Source organism: Leucopleurus acutus (assembly GCF_964270905.1).
Source record: "Leucopleurus acutus genome assembly, chromosome: 2".
Lineage (NCBI taxonomy): Eukaryota > Metazoa > Chordata > Mammalia > Artiodactyla > Delphinidae > Leucopleurus > Leucopleurus acutus.
In genome coordinates this window covers 143,171,189-143,197,115 of record NC_139143.1, presented here as the reverse complement: position 1 = coordinate 143,197,115, position 25,927 = coordinate 143,171,189, and the positions used below count along the sequence as shown (strand labels likewise).

At 40.2% G+C, this 25,927-nt stretch overlaps 1 protein-coding gene across 7 annotated transcripts in view; it reads left to right on the top strand.

Annotated features, from left to right (window-relative positions):
* The window catches only part of FGGY (FGGY carbohydrate kinase domain containing), a 422,532-nt gene that overhangs the window by 150,400 nt on the left and 246,205 nt on the right, over positions 1–25,927 (top strand). For all 7 annotated transcript variants that reach the window (XM_082834792.1, XM_082834791.1, XM_082834790.1 and 4 more), the window contains one exon: positions 14,395–14,510. In XM_082834792.1, coding sequence (XP_082690918.1) covers positions 14,395–14,510 — 116 coding nt within the window. The remainder of the gene's footprint in view (positions 1–14,394; positions 14,511–25,927) is intronic.

The following is a 25,927-nucleotide window of genomic DNA, read 5'->3' as shown; positions in this document are numbered from 1 at the left end:
TAGAATGAGTTTGGGAGTGTTCCTTCCTCTGCAGCTTTTTGGAAGAGTTTGAGAAGGGTGAGTGTTAGCTCTTCTCTGAATGTTTGAGAGAATTCACCTGTAAAGCCATCTGGTCCTGGACTTTTGTTTGTTGGAAGATTTTTTTTTTTAAACATCCTTATTGGACTATAATTGCTTTATAGTGGTGCATTAGTTTCTGCTTTATAACAAGCTGAATCAGCTATACAAATACATATATCCCCATATCTCCTCCCTCTTGCATCTCCCTCCCACTCTCCCTATCCCACCCCTCTAGGTGGTCACAGAGCACTGAGCTGATCATCCTGTGCTATGTGGCTGCTTCCCACTAGCTGTCTGTTTTACATTTGGTAGTGTATATATGTGCATGCCACTCTCTCACTTCATCCCAGCTTACCCTTCCCCCTCCCCGTGTCCTCAAGTCCATTCTCTACATCTACGTCTTTATTCCTGTCCTGCCCCTAGGTTCTTCATAACCATTTTTTTTTTAGATTCCATATATATGTGTTAGCATACGGTATTTGTTTTTCTCTTTCTCACTTACTTCATCTGTATAACAGACTCTAGGTCCATCCACCTCACTACAAATAACTCAGCTTCGTTTCTTTTTATGGCTGAGTAATATTCCATTGTATATATGTGCCACATCTTCTTTATCCATTCATCTGTCGATGGAGACTTAGGTTGCTTCCATGTCCTGGCTATTGTAAATAGAGATGCAGTGAACATTGTGGGACATGACTCTTTTTGAATTATGGTTTTCTCAGGGTATATGCCCAGTAGTGGGATTGCTGGGTCATATGGTAGTTCTATTTGTAGTTTTTTAAGGAACCTCCATACCGTTCTCCATAGTGGCTGTATCAATTTACATCCCCACTGACAGTGCAAGAGGGTTCCCCTCTCTCCACACCCTCTCCAGCATTTATTGTTTCTAGATTTTTTGATGATGGCCATTCTGACTGGTGTGAGATGATATCTCATTGTAGTTTTGATTTGCATTTCTCTAATGATTAATGATGTTGAGCATTCTTTCATGTGTTTGTTGGCAGTCTGTATATCTTCTTTGGAGAAATGTCTATTTAGGTCTTCTGTCCATTTTTGGATTGGGTTGTTTGTTTTTCTGTTATTAAGCTGCATGAGCTGCTTATAAATTTTGGAGATTAATCCTTTGTCAGTTGCTTCATTTGCAAATATTTTCTCCCATTCTGAGGGTTGTCTTTTGGTCTTGTTTATGGTTTCCTTTGCTGTGCAAAAGCTTTGAAGTTTCATTAGGTCCCATTTGTTTATTTTTGTTTTTATTTCCATTTCTCTAGGAGGTGGGTCAAAAAGGATCTTGCTGTGATTTATGTCATAGAGTGTTCTGCCTATGTTTTCTTCTAAGAGTTTGATAGTGTCTGGCCTTACATTTATGTCTTTAATCCGTTTTGAGTTTATTTTTGTTTATGGTGTTAGGGAGTGTTCTAATTTCCTTATTTTATATGTAGCTGTCCAGTTTTCCCAGCACCACTTACTGAAGAGGCTGTCTTTTCTCCATTGTATATTCTTGCCTCCTTTATCAAAAATAAGGTGACCATATGTGCGTGGGTTTTTCTCTGGGCTTTCTATCCTGTTCCATTGATCTGTATTTCTGTTTTTGTGCCAGTACCATACTAGGATTACTGTAGCTTTGTAGTATAGTTTGAAGTCTGGGAGCCTGATTTCTCCAGCTCCGTTTTTTATTCTCAAGGTTGCTTTGGCTATTGGGGGTCTTTCGTGTTTCCATACAAATTGTGATATTTTTTGTTCTAGTTCTGTGAAAAATGCCTTTTTTTGTTTGATAGTGATTGCATTGAATCTGTAGATTGCTTTAGGTAGTATAGTCATTTTCACAATGTTGATTCTTCCAATCCAAAAACATGGTATATCTCTCCATCTGTCTGTATCACCTTTCATTTCTTTTAGCAGTGTCTTATAATTTTCTGCATACAGGTCTTTTTTCTCCTTAGGTAGGTTTATTCCCAGGTATTTTATTCTTTTTTTTGCATTGGTAAATGGGAGTGTTTCCTTAATTTCTCTTTCAGATTTTTCATCATTAGACTGTCGGAATGCAAGAGATTTCTGTGCCTTAATTTTGTATCCTGCTACCTTACCAAATTCATTGATTAGCTTTAGTAGTTTTCTGGTAGCATCTTTAGGATTCTCTGTGTATAGTATCATGTCATCTGCAAACAGTGACAGCTTTACTTCTTCTTTTCTGATTTGGATTCATTTTATTTCTTTCTCTTCTCTGATTGCTGTGCCTAAAACTTGCAAAACTATGTTGAATAATTGTGGTGAGAGTGGACAACCTTGTCTTGTTCCTATCTTAGAGGAAATGGTTTCAGTTTTTCACCACTGAGAATGATGTTGGCTGTGGGTTTGTCATATGTAGCCTTTATTATGTTGAGGTAAGTTCCCTCTGTGCCTACGTTCTGGAGGGTTTTTTTATCATAAACGGGTGTTGAATTTTGTTGAAAGCTTTTTCTGCATCTTTTGAGATTATAATATATTTTTTCTCCTTCAATTTGTTAATATGGTTTATCACATTGATTGATTTGCATATATTGAAGAATCTTTGAATTCTTGAGATAAATCTAACTGGATCATGGTGTATGATCCTTTTAATATGCTGTTGGATTCTGTTTACTAGTATTTTCTTGAGGATTTTTGCATCTTTGTTCATCAGTGATACTGCCTGTAGTTTTCTTTCTCTGTGACATTTTTGTCTGGTTTTGGTATCAGGGTGATGGTGGCCTCATAGGATGAGTTTGGGAGTATTCCTCCCTCTGCTATATTATGGAAGAGTTTGAGAAGGGTAGGTGTTAGCTCTTCTCTAAATGTTTGATAGAATTCGCCTGTGAAGCCATCTGGTCCTGGGCTTTTGTTTGTTGGAAGATTTTAAATTTCAATTTTATTGCTTGTGATTGGTCTGTGCATATTTTCTATTTCATCCTGCTTCAGTCTTGGAAGGTTATACCTTTCTAAGAATTTGTCCATTTCTTCCAGGTTGTCCATTTTATTGGCGTAGAGTCTCTTATGGTGCTTTGGATTTCTGCGGTGTCTGTTGTAACTTCTCCTTTTTCCCTTCTAATTTTATGGATTTGAGTCCTCTCTCTCTTTTTCTTGATGAGTCTGGCTAATGGTTTATCAATTTTGTTTATCTTCTCAAAGAACAAGCTTTTAGCTTTATTGATCTTTGCTATTGTTTTCTTTGTTTCTATTTCATTTATTTCTGCTCTGATCTTTATGATTTCTTTCCTTGTACTAACTTTGGGTTTTGTTTGTTCCACTTTCTCTAGTTTCTTTAGGTGTAAGGTTAGATTGTTTATTTGAGATTTTTCTTGCTTCTTGAGTTAGGCTTGTATAGCTATAAACTTCCCTCTTAGAACTGCTTTTGCTGCATCCCATAGGTTTTGGATCATCGTGTTTTCATTGTAGCTCGTCTCTAGGTATTTTTTGGTTTCATCTTTTATTTCTTCAGTGATCTCTTGGTTATTTCGTAAGGTATTGTTTAGCCTCCATGTGTTTGTGTTTTTTACGTTTTTTTCCCTGTAATTGATTTTTAATCTCATGGCATTGTGGTCGTTTAAGATGCCTGATATGATTTAAATTCTCTTAAATTTACCGATTGTGATTTGCTTGCTTTGTGACCCAAGATGTGATCTATCCTGGAGAATGTTCCATGTGCACTTGAGAAGAAAGTGTAATCTGCTGTTTTGGATGGAATGTCCTATAAATATCAATTAAATCTATCTGGTCTACTGTGTCGTTAAAAGCTTGTGTTTCCTTATTAATTTTTTGTCTGGATGACCTGTCCATTGGTGTCAGTGAGGTGTTAAAGTCCTCCACTGTTATTGTGTTACTGTCGATTTCCTCTTTTATAGCTGTTAGCATTTGCCTTACGTATTGAGGTGCTCCTGTGTTGGGTGCATATACATTTATAATTGTTATATCTTCTTCTTGGATTGATCCCTTGATCATTATATAGTGTCCTTCCTTGTCTCTTGTAACATTCTTTATTTTAAAGTCTATTTTATCTGATATGAGTATTGCTACTCCTGCTTTCTTTTGATTTCCATTTGCATGGAATATCTTTTTCCATCCCCTCACTTTCAGTTTGAATGTGTTCCTAGGTCTGAAGTGGGTCTCTTGTAGACAGCGTATATAGGGGCCTTGTTTTTGTATCCATTCAGCGAGCCTGTGTCTTTTGGTTGGAGCATTTAATCCATTCACATTTAAGGTAATTATCGATATGTATGTTCCTGTTACCATTTTCTTAATTGTTTTTGGTTTGTTTTTGTATGTCCTTTTCTTGTGTTTCCAGCTTAGAGAAATTCCTTTAGCATTTGTTGTAGAGCTGATTTGGTGGTGCTGACTTGTCTTACCTTTTGCTTGTCTGTAAAGCTTTTGATTTCTCTGCCGAATCTGAATGAGATCCTTGCTGGCTAGGGTAATATTGGTTGTAGGTTCTTCCCTTTCATCACTTTGAATATATCATGCCATTTGCTTCTGGCTTGTAGAGTTTCTGCTGAGAAATCAGCTGTTAACCTTATGGGAGTTCCCTTTTATATTATTTACCGGTTTTCTCTTGTTTCTTTCAGTAATTTTTCTTTGTCTTTCATTTTTCCCAGTTTGATTACTGTGTGTCTCAGTGTGTTTCTCCTTGGGTTTATCCTGCCTGGGACTCTCTGTGCTTCCTGGACTTGGGTGGCTATTTTCTTTCCCATGTTAGGGAAAGTTTTCAACTTTCCCATGTTGGGGAAATTTTCTGTTTAAATATTTTCTCAGGTCGTTTCTCTCTCTCTTCTCCTTCTGGGACCCCTATAATGTGAATGTTGATGCGTTTAATGTTGTCCCAGAAGTCTCTTAGGCTGTCTTCATTTCTTTTCATTGTTTTTCTTTATTCTGTTCTGTGGCAGTGATTTCCACCATTCTGTCTTCCAGGTCACTTATCTCTTCTTCTGCCTCAGTTATTCTGCTATTGATTCCTTCTAGTGTATTTTTCATTTCAGTTATTGTATTGTTCATCTCTGTTTGTTCTTTAATCCTTCTAGGTCTTTGTTACACATTCCTTGCATCTTCTAGATCTTTGCCTTCATTCTTTTTCTGAGGTTCTGGATCATCTTCACTATTATTATTCTGAATTCGTTTTCTGGAAGGTTGTCTATCTCCACTTCATTTAGTTGTTTTTCTGGGGTTTTATCTTGTTCTTTCATCTGGTACAAAGTCCTCTGCGTTTTCATCTTGTCTCTTTCTGTGAATGTGGTTTTTGTTCCACAGGCTGCAGAATTGTAGTTCTTCTTGCTTCTGCTGTGTGCCCTGTGGTGGATGAGGCTATCTAAGAGGCTTGTGGAAGCTTACTGATGGGGGCGACTGGTGGTGGGTAGAGTTGGGTGTTGCTCTGGTGGACAGAGCTCAGTAAAACTCTAATCTGCTTGTCTGATGATGGGTGGGGCCGGGTTCCCTCCCTGTTGGTTGTTTGGCCTGAGGTGACCCAACACTGGGACCTACCCTGCTCTTTGGTGGGGATAATGGCGGACTCTGGGAGGGCTCACACCAAGGAGTACTTCACAGAACTTCTGCTGCCAGTGTCCTTGTCCCTGAGGTGAGCCACAGACACCCCCCCCCCCCACCTCTGCAGGAGACCCTCCAACATTAGCAGGTAGGTCTGGTTCGGTATCCTATTGGGTCACTGCTCCTTTCCCTGGGTCCTCATGTGCTCACTATTTTGTGTGTACCCTCCAAGAGTGGAGTCTCTGTTTCCCCCAGTCTTGTCAAAGTCCTTCAATCAAATCCTGCTAGCCTTCAAAGTCTGATTCTCTAGGAATTCTTCCTCCCACTGACAGATCCCCAGGTTGGGAAGCCTGAGGTGGGGCTCAGAAACTTCTGTCCAGTGGGTGGACTTCTGTGGTATAAGTGTTCTCCAGTTTGTGAGTCACCCACCCAGCGGTTATGGGATTTGATTTTATTGTGATTGCACCCCTCCTACCATCTCACTTCAGCTTCTCCTTTGTCTTTGGATGTGGGGTATCTATTTTGGTGAGTTCCAGTGTCTTCCAGTTGATGAATGTTCATGAGTTAGTTGTGATTCCGGTGCTCTTGCAAGAGGAAGTGAGTGCATGTCCTTCTACTCTGCCATCTTGAACCAGTCCCCCAAATATTTTTTATTAGATACTAACAGGGTCAGTTTTATGTTGTGAATGTCTTGATTTTATTGGCTTCTTTTAAGGATTTTTGAGCTACTTTGCGTGGGAGGCTATTAATGTACTTTGGGCTTAGTTTTATCCTTTGTAGACTTCTTTTTAAACTTTGTTAGTGCAGGTAGTGTAGTCACACTGCTAAGGCATGTGTCTTTTAGGGTCTCCACTGAATGTCTCAAGTGATCGGTGAGGATGTTCCACTCTTAATTTTAGTAACTCAAGTGACTCCTAGCTCTTCGTGAAGTCAGAACCGTTCCGCTCTTAGATTTCCAGTCATTCCTTCATCAGACCTCACGGAGTGTCAGTGTGCATATCTACATCTCAGTAGTCAGCAAAGAGTTCATGGGACACTTGTGCAAATTTTCAGGGCCCTATTTCTGCATTGCTACCGCCTCTTAGGAAGTCTGTGCTTCCAGCTACCTTAAATTCCCTGGATTCTGATCTCAGTGCCCTTAGCTTCATGATACTGCTGTGTTTTCCTTGGCATCCCTCTTTCTGCTTTGTGGTCTGGTGTGTGCTTCCAGGCAGAAAGCCAGCACCATCTTAGGGCTAACCCCATTGTTTCCTTCTCTCAGGGATCACAGACCTGTGCTGCCACTTGTTCAAGGTCTGAATACAGTTGCTTCTTATGTTTACTTGGACTTTTCTAGTTATTTAAGGCATGGGGGTAAAATCCAGTCTCTGTTACTCCATCATGTTTAGAAGCAGAAGCTTCTGTTATTGCCACTTTAGTGAGTTTCTGTCTTTTTGTGTGTGTGTGTGTGGTATGCGGGCCTCTCACTGTTGTGGCCTTTCCCGTAGCGGAGCACAGGCTCTGGACGCGCAGGCTCAGCGGCGGCTCACGGGGCCCAGCCACTCTGTGGCATGTGAGATCTTCCCGGACCGGGGCACGAACCCGTGTCCCCTGCATCAGCAGGCGGACTCTCAACCACTGTGCCACCATGGAAGCCTGAGTTTCTGTCTTGATGTGGCATTTAACTTCATCAAATATTTTCTATTCTTCAATATGAGTTGATCATTTTTCTCTCTCTTAATAAAATTCTGTGGTAAAATACATCCATATATCTTCTGTTATTAAAACATTCTTGAATGTTGTTCTTGATGTATTTTTTCCACATTTTTATATTAAATTTGGTCATGTCTTATTTAGAATTTTTATGTTCTCATTCATAATGTGAGAGTGGCCTCTGATTTTTGTTTCTTATCTCTGCTTGGTTTTTGTAACATAGTTATCCTACCTTTATAATTAACTTGGGGAACATTCCTTTTTTTTCTAGATTCTGAAATATCTTGGAGTACTCTGTTCCTTGAACATTTGTTAGAACTTTCCAGTACAACCATCTGGGCTTGAAGTTTTATTTGAACAGTGATTTTTAACTGCTGACTCAATTTCTTTAATGGTAATACATTTATTAAGGTTTCCTGTGTTTTTGAGTCAGTTGCGATAAGTTCTGTTTTTCTATTAAGCTGTCCATTTCATGTAAATTGTCAAGTTTACTAGCATAATGTTATTCATGTAATTCCTTTTTTTTTCCTGTTAATGTCTGCCTTATCTGTAGTTATAGCCCCCATTTCCATTCATGATATTTGTTATTTTTACCTTCTCTTCTTTTCTCTTCCTCAGTTTTTACCAGAGGCTTTTCTGTTTCGTTTGTCTTTTCTTAGAACCATGTTTTGGCTCTGTTGATTCCCTGAATTTTATCTTGCTATTTTATGTCTTTCATCTGCTTTTATCTTTACTACTCCTTTTTGATCTTTCTTTCAGTTTAATCTATTACTGTTTTTCATAATTTCTTATGTTACCTTCTTAAGTTATTAATTTTCAGACATATTTATTTTCTAGTAAAATATTTTAAACCTCTCAATTTCTTTGTGAAATACCAGTTTACCCATCTGGTCTCTGCTTGTATTGTAAAACATTCTTCCTTTCTCTCCCCCATATGAATATATAGAATTGAGTTTGTTGACTGCATTGGAGTCTTTTAATTCTTCAATAATAGTAGTAGTATTCTTTTGGTTTACCTGTTTCTTCAAATTCTCAAAGAATCATAAAAGCTTTAAATAAATTGTCTCTCTTTTCAAGTGCCTTTTTTTTTATTTCTAAGAGCTCTTATTTTATATGTTTCACGTTATGTTGTTCAGTTCATAAAATTAAATGAATGGTAATATTCTTCTTTGAGTGTTTAGTCATTGAAGTCATCCTCTTTGTTTTGCTAATATTTTTGATCTTGTATTCTACTCGGATATTTATGTTGTCATATTTTTAAAAATTTGTATTTGCCATTTCTTTGCTGCCCTTTTTTTTAAATAAAAAAGCAAAACCTCTTTATCGCATTTTTTAAAACCTGTATTATAAGCAAGATATCCCTTAATTTTAACCCCAGTGTGATTATTATCTTTCAACCAGTTGTAGAATTCAGCTCATTCACATTTGTTGTAATAACTGTAATAATTGATTTTATTCTTTATATTTTATTTTTGTTTTCTGTTTATATTACATTACTTGCTCTCTCTTTTTATTTTAATTGGTTTAGTTTGGTTTCACTGTTAATTCTCTCTTTATTACCTTTTTATTCCTTGTTAATTTGAGCATTCTACTAAGCTTTTTTTTTTTTTCCACTAGGGATTACCATATCATTTCTTACAACCAACATTAAATTTATGTTCTGCCCACACATACAAAGTCCTTTTCCTGCGTACCCCTTGTCCAATGTCTGACTTTGATGTTTTGCTAACTTAATATTTTCAGTTCCAGGCTATCATTAGATTTTCCTTCTAATATAGCATACCTGTTGTGTTTCAAGAAAGCTTAATATTACAAGTTTCTGTTTACATGATCATCATCTATTTAGATTTAAATATGTATGTACCCATATATACATGTGTGTGTATATATATGTATGTAGACACACTATGGAGAGAGAGAGAGAGAATATGAATTAATATCAGGGTTCACCACCACTGCTTCCTCTAGTCTTTGATTTCCTCTCTGTTGAGATAGCTGCTCAGAAGCAATTGTTTTTTGGTTATGTTCTTTTTCAAGTATTGTCCTCAGAGAATGTATATGGGAAGTTTCCTTTTGAATCCTTGCACGTTGAAAATCTTTTCCTTTCCCCAACAGCTGAATAATATTTTTTCTAGATATAGGATTTTTGGATCATTTTTCTTAATGGTTGTACATTTTTCCACTGTCTTCTACATTCCAGAGTTGTAGATGAGAATTCCTTAGCTAGGCTGAATCTCTTGCCTGCCTCTGTAAGTAACTTATTCTTTCTGCCTGGAAGCTTGTATAATTTTCTGTTTATGCTTGAACTTCAAGTATTTCCTGGATTCACTTCCTGGACTTAATGAGACTTTTCACTGCAGACTTAAATCTTGCTTCAGCCAGTTTAAATAAATAAATAAATAAATAAAAACTAGTACTCTATTTCTTTAATTAGAACATCTCCTTCATCTTTTCTTTTTTTCCTTTTCCTCTTCTTTAAAAATCCCTTCTGGAATTCCTGTTATTTTCATGTTAGGCTGCCAGATCTGCCCTCCAAGCCTCTTATTTATTCCCTCATTATTCCTTTGTGTCTTTGTTACAGGTAGTAAGATATTTCGTTCACTTGGTCTTCCAGATAATTAATTCAATTTTTAACAGTGTAGTGTTTTGTTGTTTTGTTTTGTTTTAATTCTCCTACAGAAATTTTTAATAAAATTGGAAGTTAGTGGTTTTAATTCAGAGTCTTTCATGCTGCCTTCTGATTTCTCATTGCTTTCATTATTGGTGTTCTCTTCCAATTGTTTTCATCATTTCTACCTCACTGAGAACTTCCTCTTAGAGGTGTTCTGTATGATCTTCTCTCTCAGGTAAACTAGTCCCCTAAGTTAGGTATTATTTTTGTTTTGCCTACTCTTTAGTTTATGTTCTTTTGACTCTCATATAGGCTATAGGCTTTTATAGTCGCTTTGACATTAACAAATCTGAAAGCAGTGAAAGTTACAGCAGTTTCTGCCCTGGTGTTCTTGCTGGCAGGGAAAAAATAGTGAGTGACCCTTTTCCCTGGGTGGACTCAGCTCTCCTTTCCTGCTGTCAATCTTTGAAACAATTCACCCTGCTAGGATAACCCCTGTCTTTCTTGGGCTCCTATCTTGAATTCTGATCCTACAAATCACTCCTCCCGCCCATGCTCTCACACACGAGAATGTAGGTGCACGTGAACACACACACGCACAGGCTGATAGGTCAGCTTGCCTGAGGGTGAATAGCTATCCTGAGAGTGCAGGTTGTTCACTAAAACACCTGAGGGAATGACAACAGTGGTCCTAATAGAAGCCTCAGAGGGAGCAAACCTTTTGTTCTGCTGCTGCTAGCTTGCCTTTACTTACCAACAAGACAAAGTCCCGTACTTGCTCTCTCTCTGCTGAAGCCTTCTGGAGAACCTGTGGCCTCAGATGTACTCTCTAAGTCTTGCCAGTTGTGCTGCGCTTGTATATCCATATTACCCAAGAGTTGATTTAAAGAGACTCAAATGGGAGGGACACTCACAGTGTCTGAATAACCCTAATGTAGGAGGGACTTACCAGAGGCATCTGCAGCTGTAAAACTTCCTGCCTCCTGGATTTGGTCACCTTCACTCCAAGCATACTCTCTGGCCACTTATTCTAACTTGCTGCAAGAACTGGACAGCCCTCTCCTTGCCCTTATTGGGGGTAGGGAGGGAGAGTCTGCCTGGAATAGCTTAGTCATGCTGTAAAGTGTTGAGCTGCTTAACTATTGCTCTGTTATAAACCACAGCCAGTGCTCCGTAGTTCAACACAGTAATCATTTATTTGACTCACAGGTAGCTCATTTAGGCTGTTCTCTGAGGGGTGGTTCTTCTGTTCTCAGCTGGACTCACTGCCTCCAGTCTTGGCTCCCTGGAGAGGTCTGATCCAGGCTGGGCTTGGTGGTCATTGCTCTGCCCCACATACCTCTTATCCTCCTCCTGGCACCAATGGGCTAACCCCGAGTGATCTTCTCAGAAGTTCAAGAGAGCAAGCAGAAACACATAATGTATCTTGAAGCTTAGACTTGAAACTGGAATGCAGTCACTTCTGCCTCATTATTTTGGCCAAATCCAGTCACATGACCGAATCCAAAGTCTAGAGGTAGGAAAGGCGGCCCTGCCCACAGTGTGAGGTTGGGAGGAGGAGGGTGTAGCCCTACAAATTAAGTGGCAAAGTATGTGGATACGTAGAGAGCGGAAGACTTGGGACCATGAACTCAACCTGCTTCAGCATTTAAGAATTGCAATGAAACATTTCCAAGTTATAATGCTACTTCAAAGGAGACAGCCATGAGGTTAGCTTGGAGGTAGTGAGGAAACTTGTGCAGAGGACAGACACATTGGAACTGGACCATAAGAACAACATAGAGTTTTCCAAGTAGACAACGTTGAGTGAAAGGAGCAAAAATCAGTCAAGATGAAAGGGACAGAATAGACGCACAGAAGTCTGCAAATGAATGGAGCGTTTGGTGAGTGAAGAGTTGTCCTATGTGGATCGATCCATACAAGCAATGCTTCCACACAGTCTTTTGTTTCATTGAATTGTTCTTTCCAGTGAGCTCTCATAGCTTCTAAAAAGTTGGCATTTCAGGCGTTGTGCCAGGAAGAGTTATCCTATTGTATATTCTTCAGAACATGCTGCATAGATGGCTGCTTTCTTTATTACCTCAAAAAATTATTTTGCTTAAATAAGGTGAAAGGTTTAGCACATATGTATTAAGTTTCTACTGGGACTAGTGTTCCTTCAATATATAGGTGCCACTTAACTTAGCTCAGTGTGTTCTGCCATATATGCCACATGTGAAAAAAATACTGAGAAATAACGTTTGTTTGCTTTCAAAAGACATTTAGGTTTCACAAAATGTGAGCTCTTCTGTGGAGCCCTCCCTGACACTTTCTCCCCCTTTCTCCCACCAGGTTCTCCTGCTAAAAGTTCTCATTTCTCTCTCTACTTTCTACAGACCATTTTTGTTAGGATGTGATTTTAGTGTGATTGTTTGATCACTGTCTCCTCAATTAAATTGTCAGCTTCTAGGAGAGCAGTAGACCAGGTCTTTTGCGTATAACTGGTTCCCCAGAGCCTAGCATAGTGCCAGGGTCATAGTGACTGAATACTAAATATTTGTTAAGTGAGTGAGTGAATGAGTGAATCACTGTGAATGACTGAATGAGATAGGCCTAGACTATTGGCTCTATGAGATAGGTAGGTTTTGGTTTATTTGTAAAACTGCGAGCGTTCCCCAGGTTTATCACTTACCTGTGGTGAGGCAGACAGACCATATTCATTCTCTAGAGCTTCCATTCAATCAGTATTCATCATGGCTTGACATATGGCGGAATGTGGACTAGGTACTGGTGATGTGGAGATCATTAGGGCTGGCTTTGCTCTGAAGGAGTTGCTGGTTTAGTGGCAGAGATAGAGAAGGAAAGGGGCAAAGGCAATCATTGTGTTAAGTGTTAAGATACAGGTATGTCCACATTGAACTTGGAGAAGAGGCTTTGGACTCAGCTGGCCCTCCACTGGGGCTTTTTGAAAAGGGGCAGTCTGAACTGAGTCACAAAGGCTAATGAGCAGTTAGACACGTAACAGGGAAGAACATTCTGGGCAGAATGGAGTAAAGGTTTCAAGGTACAGGGAAGTGAGCAATCACGGCCACTATAGGATACTTCAAGTAGTTCAGTGTTGCAGAATGGAGAAAGCAAGGGTGGGATGGCAAGCGAGGAAGCTGGAGGGCAGCATGGTCATGTCACAGAGGGTTGCTCAGGCCCAGCTAAGGACGGGACTTTTTCCTGAAGGGAGTGAGGAGCAATTGAAGTGTTCGAATCAAGGGTTGGTGTCATCGGGTTTTACCTTATGAAGTTTGCTCTGGACACAAGGGAGAACAGATTGGAAGGCATGGGACTCTTGGGAAGAAGATATATAAAGAAGCAGTTAATTATACAGTGTGATAAGGTCTGTGTGAGATTTGATTCCTGCGCTGTGATCTCAGAGGAGGAGCATCTAAACTAGAACTGGACTCTCAGTCTAGTCTAAAGGAAGTGTTTCAAGTTATCAGGGCTAAGAAGCTGGGAAGAATTTTCCAGGCACCTAGAAGTAGGGTAGAGGCACAGAAGTGTTCGAGAATGTGACCTTTTCAGAGTGCTGCAAAGGATTCTTTATTGCTGGAGTGTAGAATACTAAGAGGGAATTGATGAGAAATGAAGCTGGAGAGTAAAACGCCATCCAGAGCAAGTCTTCCTTCTGTTAAATATTGCTTTAGACTGCAGTTATCACATCTATACCAAGAATTTTTTTGTTTTACTTTTTTATCGTAGAGAATTTTGAACCTGTACAAAATAGAGAAGTATAGCGAACACCCATTTAGCCACCCTCAGCCCTACAGCCGTCAACCCGTGGCTGGTTCTGTTCCATCTGCAACACCAGTCACTTCCCCTTCACTTGCTCTTTTAAAGCAGATCCCAGATAATATATCTTTTTTTTTTTTTTTTTTGCGGTACGCGGGCCTCTCACTGTTGTGGCCTCTCCCGTTGCAGAGCACAGGGCTCCGGACGCGCAGGCTCAGCGGCCATGGCTCACGGGCCCAGCTGCTCCGCGGCATGTGGGATCTTCCCGGACCGGGGCACGAACCCATGTGCCCTGTGTTGGCAGGCAGATTCTCAACCACTGCGCCACCAGGGAAGCCCAATATATCATTTTATACATCAGTGTTTCAGTATGTATCATTTAGCTAAGAAGCCTTTTTCAAAACATAACCACAATTATCAGTTTCACACCTAACACTTAATAATAATGCTCCATATCATCAAGTAGCTAGTCATTGTTGTAATTTCTGTTTATCTCACAAATGTCATGTAAATATGAACATAGATATAAATACAAATATTTATATACATTGTTTGATCCAGACCTAAATAAAGGGCTGGGAGCCTTTTGAAAGAGAAAGAAGATGCTCTCAGTCATTAACAGGTGTCAGTGGGGACTTTTGATTTAAACAGGGATGAGTAATTACCTACTTCAATTTATTCTACTTTTTCAATACTATTGCAGATATCTGGACAAGTATTAGGCAAAATATAAAGGAAACCAGGCTCATATTATTGGTTCTACCTTTCTCCCATTTTCTTAGGTCTCTCTGCTCCCTGGTGTGCAAATGGACGTACTCTGCAGAGAAAGGCTGGGATGACAGTTTCTGGAAGATGGTTGGTTTGGAAGACTTGGTTGCAGATAATTACAGCAAAATAGGTAAAAAAAATAATTTTTTCTGATTATGTGTATGTACACATGAATATATTGGTGTTTATTTTTTGTTTGTCTTTGTCTGAATTAAAATATAGGAACACAGCTCTGTTTTTCCAAGAGAAGCGAGTAAGTTATGATGGGTAGGCCATGACTAGTAGGCCCTCGTATTGGGGCTTATAGGAACTGAGTTATGAAAAGCTGCCTTGAAATGTAGACTGTTAGACGTGGGGCTAGACTGAGGAAGATACTTGCATGGAGCAACTGGGAATAGCATAATCGAAGGGATGTGTATGGATTGTCTCCAGTCAGACCTAGGAAAATGTCTTGTGATTTAGGTTCAAGGAACCAGGCAAGGCCATACAGAAAAAAAATAATTGAAGAGGTCAAAATTGGAAGGATCAGGAGCAAGACATAAACTGGAACGTGAGCCAGTGGTTCCTGACTAAAGCCGTAGGGTTCCTGACTTCCAGTTTTATGCGACACTAACTGGGTAGTAAAGGTGTGGATGATTGGTAGGAATTTACCTGGTAAAAGAATTCAGATACTAGGTACATATAATGGTAGCTGATATGTTAAAGTTTCAGGTTTACATGTTCATGTCACAGAAAGATGTTTATTTCTTATAGTTACTACCTACGATTCTAGTAAGCTGTCATCAGGTAGGCAGTTATACCTGATTAAAGAGAAGTACTTCTGTATTGTTTAGTGTGAAGGCTAGGAGGTTGTAATGAGACAATTTAAAAGTACTGCAGATTAAACAGGATGGCAGAGTATTTCCCTTTTATGTAGTAGAATAGAGGTAAGTGATTATAAGGCAGCTCTGCCATTCTCATAACATGTCCTCCAGCTTTGGGTCCAGATTAGCCACTTCATTTCTCATCAGTTCCCAGCCAGTTAGTGGGAAGAATATAAAGGACCAGAAGAATCCATCCACATTCCTTTGGAGGAAGCATAACGTGGAAATGGGCCACATCATTTCTGATCACATCCTATTGACTGGCACTTGTTTTTTTTTTTAACATCTTCATTGGAGTATAATTGCTTTACAATGGTGTGTTAGTTTCTGCTGTATAACGAAGTGAATCAGCTATACATATACATACATCCCCATATCTCCTCCCTCTTGCGTCTCCCTCCCACCTTCCCTGTCCCACCCCTCTAGGTGGGCACAAAGCACCGAGCTGATCTCCCTGTGCTATGCGGCTGCTTCCCACTAGCTATCTATTTTACATTTGGTAGTGTATATATTTGATCGGCACTTGTTAATGAGGCCTCATGAGGCTGCAGGGGTGGCTGGGAAATGTGGTAATTGGCCAGGCAGTCAGGTGACCATTCATGTGACTGGCCAGAAGTTGAGAGCTGTGCTATAAAATTTGAGTGAACAACTAGTAGTGTCTGCCATAGTTTCAACCCCCCTTGATAACCGAGTCACTTAGTAGGTCGTTTCAGTCCAGCCTTTCTCTGGTGGAGTCCTCATGACTACTCTCTTAGATTGCAAGAATATAAGAATAGAAATATGAAAGATCCACGTAGCATCTATGCTGCTATGCTGTGGACAGCATAGCTCAGTTGTCCATGGTCTGTTCAACTACTAATAGCTAAATCTGGGATAAAGAACAGAGCCAGGGTAGTATGCAGAAAGAACCCTTCTGGACTTTCTGTGGCTCGACTGAAACCGTCATAGGATCTGAGCTGGTAGAGAAGGGGAGGAGCTTGGGACCAGGGGAAGGGAGGAAGAAAGCAAAGCAGCAGTCATTAGTCATCAGCTGCATTCTAAGTCCTTTGGTCGGTGATTTGGTAGGTGATTCATTTATCTCATTAGGCCCTCACAAACCTATTTGTCTAGCTATTTCCATTTTACAGATGGGAAAACTGAGATTCAGTTCTTTTGTCTGCTGTTTAGTTGTAAGGTCAATAGTAGGACTAGGACTAGGGTCTCTGACACTACACTTTTCTACCAAAGCAGACTTCCTCCTTGGGACATCTGGGACCTGAGGGAACTGATGTGGTTGTATAGCTGGCCTCCAGCAGGATTAAGCAGAAGTCCAATATTTAGCACCCAAAGCCAGTTTGAGCTTGACTGGAACAAACATCCGTAGTCCACACCTAGACAGGAGTCAGAGTGTGATGGGCTGTCAGCTGATGAGTGGATATAACTTCACAGGGTATAAAAAGTATTAATACTTTAAGTCATATGGTGGTTAGCTTTAAAATTCTGGGTATTCAGACCTTCTGGAGCCAGCAACTGAGATAGCAACTGGGGAATAGAGTCAGTCTTTTATTCTGGAGGCTGAGGGAGCCAACCAGAGGATGGCGGGTCAGGACTCCAGCCAGCCAGACTGGGGTTTGGGACAGTGCCTCAGGTCCAGCAGGGGAAATGGTCAGCCAGACAGCAAAGTGATACTCAACCAAAAGCTTCTGGAGGGCAGGGACTGTATCTGCCGTACCCTTGAGTATCTTGGCATAGAAGATGTTGGTAAATATCTACTGACAGAATGTGTTTGACTTGAGCACAATTGTTTGAATTGAGACGGATTGGAAAGAGTTAAGAGAAAACGGTGGCAAAGAGATATCTCAGGTGTCTTTGCTTGCTCCGGCTGCCATAACAGCATACTATAGACTGAGAGACTTAAACAACAGAAATTTATTTCTCACGGTTCTGGAGGCTGGGAAGTCCAAGGTCACGGTGCCAACAAGGTAGTTTAATTCTGAGGCCTCCTCTTGGCTTGCTGTGTGTTCATGTGATCTCTTCTTTGTGTGTGTGCAGAAAGAGAGCTCTCTGGTGTCTCTTCTTATAAGGACACTAAACCTATCAGATCAGGGCCCCACCCTTTTGGGCTCATTTAGCCTTAATTACTTCCTGTCGACTCTTATCTCCAAATACAGTCACATTGGGGGTTAGAGCTTCAACATAGGAATCTTGGGGACACAATTTAGCCCACACCCCCAAGGTACTAGTGCACTGGTCATTAGAGCTAAAGCAGGGCCACTAAGTCCTGAGTCCCCAGTCTGGTGTTCTGGAGGCTCCCCATGAGCTCCCTGCCTTGAAGAAGAAGCATCAGGACTGAGTACTAGGGGAGGGACTCTTGTCCTGTAATTGAGGGGTTCAGGCAAGTTGGGTCTAAAACACTGAACTGGGAGCAAGGGTAGTTTTAGTTTTAGCACTGATGGTATGAACTTAGACAAGTCTCATAATGCTGTATATCTTTATAGTCTTGCCTATGAAAGATATAGTTAATGGTAGAATGAAAACTAGTAGTTTACTGTTTCTGAGACATGATACTATTGCATTACAACCAGTATCCTTTTAAATTTTCAAAACAGTGTAACAGAGTTATTTTTATTTATCCTGTTCTACAGCTGAAGAAACCAAGGTTCAGAAAGGGGAAGGGTGTCTAACCTATGGTTGCACAGTTTGCAAATGGTAGAAGCAGAATTCAAGCCTATGTTTGGAGGATTCCAAATCCTGCTCTAATCATTTTGCTGTATTGACTTCCAAATAATGTTTATTGTGTGTGTATAGTAGGCAACAAATAAATGCTAATCCTCCTTCCCCTTCTATATTTCAAGCACATTTCTGTGTGCTTTCACATACCTTGTTGCATGTAATTCTTAAAACCAGGGACAAAAGTACTGTTACCTTGTTTACAGATGAGAATCAGAGATATAAGTAACTTTCTATAACCACATGCAGAACCAATAAATGATGTCAGGATTGAAACCCTCCCTGTGGGAGGCCCTAGAAGGAGCTAATATTTTACTGGAACACAAATTTCAACTTCAATTGCTTCATTGTTTAAGTGATTTTTAAAATTTATGTGTCCACCCTTTCCCTCAAATTTAGTTGTTTGTTCCTGAGTATTCCCATGGTGTGTTGAACGCAGATTTATTATAGTACACATTGATTACCTGTTTACATGTCTTGATTCTACTGTAGACTGTGAGCTCCTTGACCTGTGGATTTTCACTTATTTACATTTGTATTCTGGCCCCAGCACAAGACATGGCACATTTTAGCAGCTAAATTACTCTTTGATTAATAAGTGGGTAAATGAATGACTGGGTGGCTGGCACTGGAATGTCCACACTTTTTGCTTTTAAAAGCTCTAGTGATGTTTACTGATTTTAGCAGTTATCTTAGGTGACTTGGGTTCAAGTTCAACTCTGATTTTCTGATTATTTTCATCTTTTTGTGCTCCCCTCCCTTCCAACACAAGACCCATGTTTAATTAGTATATTAGCTCTGCTAATAGAGCAATACCTACAGGAAATATTCATTAAAAGTCCATAATGCTAATCTAGCAGAAAATTTCCAGAATAATTTTATTAGATTTCGCCTGTTAATGGATTTTTAATGGATGTCCTAAGGAGCCATATCATTAACCAGAATATTACCATACATGAATTAAAACTTACCCAGTCATCAAAATTAATTGTATGATGTTTCCTTTGATTTTCATTTCTGGTGACTTGAACTTGTAGTTTCAGTCTGAACCAGAAGTGGAGGATGTTAAAGAGGACATGCACTCTCAGTTGGGACTTTCAGAAGCTCCTCTGGAAGCTACCTCCAGGCAGTTGTAGCAATTCTTGGAACTATGAGAAATGAATCTCGGAAGCCTCCCTATGAAGTGTTAAACATTTCCAGTGGACTCATTACCCATCAAATGTGGACACTACAGTGCAAAACCTTTTAACAGATTTGAACAGCACATCATGGATTTGAGCATTAATATAATTACCATAATTCGCTCCATGTGGGGCTTTTAGCCAAGTCTTTACCAGCCTTCCTAGGCTCATGCAGTAAATAAATGCTTTCCCTGAAAACTGAACACCTCAGCAACTGATAGTCTTATGGAGGGACATTTTTGAAATAAATTATTTATGAAGTGTAAGTTAAGGATCAAATGCAATATTTATATGGTGCATTTCAAGGACAGGGGAAGAAATTTACAGTGTTTTAAGTAACTACTTGCAAGTTTCCAAAGATAAAATGTTACTACCTAATGCCTTCCTTAAGGAGGTATTTGGATGGTTTGGTTTGGGAACATTATACAAAGTAAAAGAAAAAAATAGTTTTGTGAATCAAAAGAATATAGTAGACATTTTTTTAACATCTTTATTGGAGTATAATTGCTTTACAATGGTGTGTTAGTTTCTGCTTTATAACAAAGTGAATCAGTTATACATATACATATGTTCCCATATCTCCTCCCTCTTGCATCTCCCTCCCTCCCTCCCTCCCTATCCCACCCCTCTAGGTGGTCACAAAGCACCGAGCTGATCTCCCTGTGCTATGAGGCTTCTTCCCACTACCTATCTATTTTACGTTTGATAGTGTATATATGTCCATGCCACTCTCTCGCTTCGTCTCAGCTTACCCTTGATATTTCTTGACAATTAAAACTATACTAGTTGATTTCATGTTCAGAATTGATGGAGAAAACCCAAACCAGTATTTTGTAGGGAATTATATACCCATAGTCCAATTAAATGATCTGTGTCAATAGATTTTGACCTTCAGTTCTCTGTGAATCATTCCCTGGTTACCCATCTAATCCTAAACATGTATCAAAAGCAAACAAGAAGGAAGAGATCAGCAGGGAGGAAGGACCCTTAGGAAGAGAAGCAACACCCCACCTGTTCTAATTGATTATCCAGGCTCTCTTTCAGCAGGTTCCATTGCTTTTTCACTTCCTGGGAAAAGTGCTTCGTTGTATTATTGGGGCAGGCCACTTTATGCGTGTGTACAGCATGGCTGAATTATAGAGTGACTATCTGCATTACAGAAAGAGCCTTGTTACATAAAAAGGTACAGTGTGTTAGCTTATAGATCATTCGTTTTGTGGGGTCAGGGAAGCCAGGCAATGCAGGAACTAACTGTTCAATGAGAGGCAGAAATGATGATGAAGCCAATGTAAACGGGACCATTCCTTAAGGGGAGGGAGACTGCATTTTTTCACTGGGTTTCTCTCCCTTTATGAGACCACGTTTTAGACGTCGGACACTGTGGGCCCTTCACCTGGCACATGGTACATACTGATGAAGTATTTGTTGAATATATGTTTGAATGAAGGATTTGATTAAATAAGCCCCCCTTTGGCTTTGATTATTCCTAATAGTTAATGGACCCTATAACTTCTTTTGAATTAAATGATACTACAAGTTGATAGACAATGTTTTTGTTTCATAAATTCAGTGTTCACAGTCCTTTTTCACTAACCTGTTTACCACTTAAGAAGGGCTCCTGTGGAAGACACCGCCCCCCGTCTCCCCCCCGAATGAGAGCTCATTTCTACAAGAAGTCTCTCAGAGATTTTCCAGACAGGAAATATTACAGACTCCTTCACAAAAAAAAAAAACCCAAATAACTGAAACAACTTATTTTAGGAAGATTGGGAATATCGCTTTTCCGTAGAGTAAAATAGACCCTGCAGTTTACTGAAGCTGAATTTTAGATATTTTTGTCCTGTAGGCTTAAAATTATAGCTAAAGAATCTTGACTGATGACATGTATGTGTTTGGGACATAGATATGTCAGAACTCACCACTGTCCCTCTCCAGAGTCCAACCAGTTGAGAACATTTCACAGAGACACCTGAAGCAAAGCATGATATTGACTTTGGTTAGACTGAATTAAAGAGCAGTGGGGGGAATCCTACCCTCTTTTCTGAACCTTGGGACCTGCATGGCACTGACTTGATCCATTCATTGGCAGGCCAAGGAGCTGAGACAAAGAGACAAGACACCTGGCTGGGCTTGCTTCGGCACTTGATCTGCTGAATTTAAACTCAAACTCCAAGAGCTCACTGGCCCTCAGGTGGTTTAAATCCAAAGAGCCCACAGGTTGTTAAAGTAGACACATGCCAAGCCTGTACTGACCCCATTCAAGGCTGTTGCTCCACTTCCACATGGCCCCGTAGGTGTTGGTTTTTTCCAGAGTCTCATGGATCAGCTAAACGATTCCTACTTCCCAGGCTGGAAAGAATAAAGAGGATAGAAGCAGGAGATGGGAGTGTGTATACTAGGGCTACTCCATCCTCGGGGAAAGAAGAGGAAATGCCCTTGTGGAAACATGCCCAAGGGGTTTTCACCAGCAATATTTATCAGGACCAGTGTTGGGAGCCTGAGTCCAACAGTGTCATCCATAGTTGTGGAGATTATAAAATCCTTTTAAGCTATGAATACTCAGTGTTCTGAATTTGCCCAATAGAACTGGGCATGTTTACAAGGATTTATCCATTCATTCCTTAGAATGTGAAACTTGTTTTTCATTTAGAGTTTTGCTGAACTGCTGCACCATCTTGGTATCACAAGATGCCAGTGCTGTTTTTAGTAATTTACATTGGGAGGTCTGGAGAAACCTTTGGCCACAGGTAATTGCAGCATTTTCCAGGCTCTGTTGGGGCCAGTTGTACGACCTCTTCCTTGTCCTGAAGGAGACCATCCTGTGGGTGCTCTGGACTGGGCTTTGCCCTTGACCCTGGGCCTTTGATCTTACCCTGTCTACTCTTAACATCCTTCTCATTCCTGCCCAAGTGGCAGAACACGGTCTTTCCAGTACTTGAGGCAAGAATATATCCTCTGAGTATCGTACTGTCTTACTTTACCCTTTAAAATTAAACTTCTGCCTGATGGAGAATGACCTAGAGTTCTTCCTGTCAGTTAGTGACCTATCCAATCATGCATCCATCCCTCCAGCCATACTACTGAGTGCCTCCTATGTGCTAGGTGCTGGTCTAAGTTCTGGAGAAACAAAAATGAACTCATCATGGTCCATCCTCTTGAGGAGCTCATGTCTTTGGGGGTGAAGGGTGGAGATAATTGAATGAATAATCTCAGTGTTTTTTGTGTTTTTCAGTAATCTAAAGATGTCCAAATTACTTGAGTAAGCAGAGCATGAAGTCACTAATAACTAGAGGCTGTATCAAAGAAGTCTTTGCATGAGCTAGAATTTGAGATGTACCTGAAAAAATATGAGTAGTAGTTTACCAAGCAAAGAGGGGAAATGATTTGTAAGGCAGAAGAAACAGCATAGGCAGAGGCATGGAGGCATGGAAGAGTGTGAGTGTCTGTGAATGGTTGAGTGTGGCTAGAGCAGTGGACCTGGGATGGGGTGGGGATGAGTGGCAGAGGATGGGATAGGAAAGGGGCCTGGGTTTCATTTCCAGTGGGACTTTTATCCTTCCTTGAAGCTGGGGCCGCTGGTAAGAGACTCAGCGTCACAAGATTGGCTTCATTGCTCTCAAGAGATGGTGCCGTTACTATCCTGCCAATGCTGTAAATAAAAGTGAAGGCAGTTTTAGGAGTTTTTTAGCTCCTATGAAGACGAGAAAGAGTGTGTGTGTGTGTGTGTGTGTGTGTGTGTGTGTGTGTGTGTGTGTGTGTGTTTCCCAAGCCCATTTCTTTCCTTTAATTACATATGGTACCCATTATGTACCTTCCTTTCCATCAAGATTTGTTGGGAAGCTAAAATGACATATCAGATCAGAGGACAATGTCTACAAAGCCTGTAGACATGTTAGCTGTTATCATTTTTGAGTGTACCTTGGCACTGGAGGACAACAGTCTTCACTCCCTGGATACTCTATGTTTCCTACCAGTGGGCCTCAAAGAAGTACCTGTGCTCCCCACTCTTCACCACCCTTAGATTCCCAGCAGTACTATTTCAGCTGCTGACCCTTCCAGGAATAGTCCTGCAGAGCCAGAAGGGCAAGGGAACAGTGATGACCACATCATGTTGTAAGGTAATGGCTTTCAGAGGTTTTGCTGTATACAAGGTTTCATGTAGCTGCTCCTCCTTTCAGTATGGCACCTGGAAGATAATTGAAAGCCTCCCAAAAGTGAGGTCAACCTCCAGCTTCTCTTCCTACCACTGGACAGCCAGTGAATACTGGAGCCAAAAGGGATCATGGAGATTTTGCTCTAATACATAGATGAAGAACCAAGACTCAGGGAGGCAGGATGAATTTCTTTGTCTTGCAGCATCTTAGTGACAAAACTGAGATCAGAAACGAGGTCTTCCAACTCCCAGTCCTGTTGCACTACTATCGCACTACTACTATTTTTTCAACCAGTTTTGGTCATTTAGCCAATCTGGATACTGTCACTTGAAGGGGACTAAGCACTAGGAGAATGTCACTGAGGGAAAGACTTAGGTGAATTCACCCAACCCGTCGTCCAGTCTTCAACCTTGAACATGAAGGAACCGAACTTTGCCCAAGCAGCTGGAAATGGTTGCATCTTGGACTATATCAAGCAAGCTTTTTAGTGACTGATGTAGATAAAGTAAAATAATTAAGTAATATATTAGCCATTGCCTATTTTAATAGTTAAGGGTTTGGTCACCAGAGTCAGACATTCCTGAGTTCAGTTCTGGCTCTGTCATATGTATTGCTGTATGTGGTACTTGATTTTTCTGAGCCTTAATTGGTATATTTTGAAGATTAAAGAAAACATTGCAGGTACTGTCCCTAACACATACAGAGTCTTCAGAAAATGTTACTTCTTAGTATCTTAACAACTTTCTGTTCTCCTGAACACAAACTCCTCTCTAAGTTATAGGTCATGTATGCCAAGGCCAGTTCCCTTTGAGTAATCCCATATAATTATTACCAACTTCTTCTGACCTTGGGGAATGTCTTTTTCTGAGCTCCACCTTTGTATTCACACAGCTTTTTTTTCCAAGTTGGATATAATAAAACTAATCAGATGTCTGCTTCTAAATCATAATCACATTCTTAATTCTTTAAGAGGTTACCTTGGGCTTCCCTGGTGGTGCGGTGGTTGAGAGTCCGCGTGTCAATGCAGGGGACACAGGTTCGTGCCCCGGTCCGGGAAGATCCCACATGCCGCGGAGCGGCTGGGCCCGTGAGCCATGGCCGCTGAGCCTGCGCGTCCGGAGTCTGTGCTCCGCAACAGGAGAGGCCACAACAGTGAGAGACCTGCATACCGGAAAAAAAAAAAAAAAAAAGAAGAGGTTACCTTGATCTGAATTACAGGTTTCCCTAAATTCTTCAGTCCCAAAAATGGCAATCTTTAGTTTTTTCTCATGAACAAAAGAGCACATATCCATAGGCAAATAAAAAAAATGCAGGATGCATTGGTGATAATTAACTGCGAAACTCAGTGACTAATGTTCCTACAATGCTTTACAACTTTAGAAGAGTTTTTCTTTTCATGTACTATCACATTTATATTTCCCATCAAATTCGAAAAATAGGCTTTAACACAGATTTACATTTGGGGGAACCAAAAATCATGAGCTTTAAAGTCAGAAAGACCAAGGATCATATCCCAGATTTACCTCTTGTCTGTATAACCTTGGATGAATCACTAAACCTCTCTGAGACTGGATTTCTTCATCTATTAAACAGGTATAGGAATACCTACCTTGCATCGTCCTTATGAAGCAGTGATTTTATATATATATATATATATATATATATATATATATATATATATATATATATATATATATATAAAAATATGAAGTGTCTGACTTTTGGTAAGACCCCAGTAAACAGTAACTAAATTAACCAACAAAAGAAGATTCAGTACTCTATATCATAGTAGAGCTAACATTGGGCTCCCCTAATGCCAAATCCTATGAATAACTAAAAAGGATTTATGATAATTTTATTCAAAGGAAGGAAAACAAAGAAGGTTGGGCTAATGGGGTGCAAAGACAAGATCATATTAATGACTGAGTAAAAAAAAAGAGAGGAAAGACTCTTATTTTCCTTCTTTGCTCTTGTTCGTCAACTTAACAGTACTAGGCATCATGCTGCATGCTTTAGAATAATGGTGAACCAAAGCCAGCAGGGTTCCTGCCTTCCTGGAGTGTTTAGTCTAGTGGAGAAAGCATTAATCGACCCAGAACAAAATTGCCACTGAGGTAAATGCTACAAAGAATGGGGAAAAGGGGCTTCAAGGGTATAAATATAAGAAGGGGTATGAACTTGTCAGAGAAACTAGGAAATGTTTGAGGCAGTGATGCTGAAAATAGGTTGATATGCATCAACTCTGTGAAGAGGGGTGGGAACAATGCTTGAGGCAGAGGAAACAGCATTTGAATGACTCTGGCAGGAGGGGGCATGGTGAAATGAGGCTAGTGTGGCCAGAGCTGAGAAAGTTGGAAGCCAGCAGGATGCAAGAGGATGCTGAAATCGTTATCCCAGAGAACCAGCTTCATTCAGACCAAGCATGGCTGAAAGAAAACAAAACCTAGGAAGAGTATTTAGACCATCTCAGTCAATTTTGTATATTCATGCCTAATCAGGCATCCACAGTGAAGAAAATAAGTTGTAGATGTGATCTTGGAGCCCCTGAGAATAAGACTGAATTGCTGCTTAGAGGTAGGAAATGGCCATACGTTATCCCAATTTTCCAAAAGTTCGGTCCCTCAAAACTATTGACCTGTG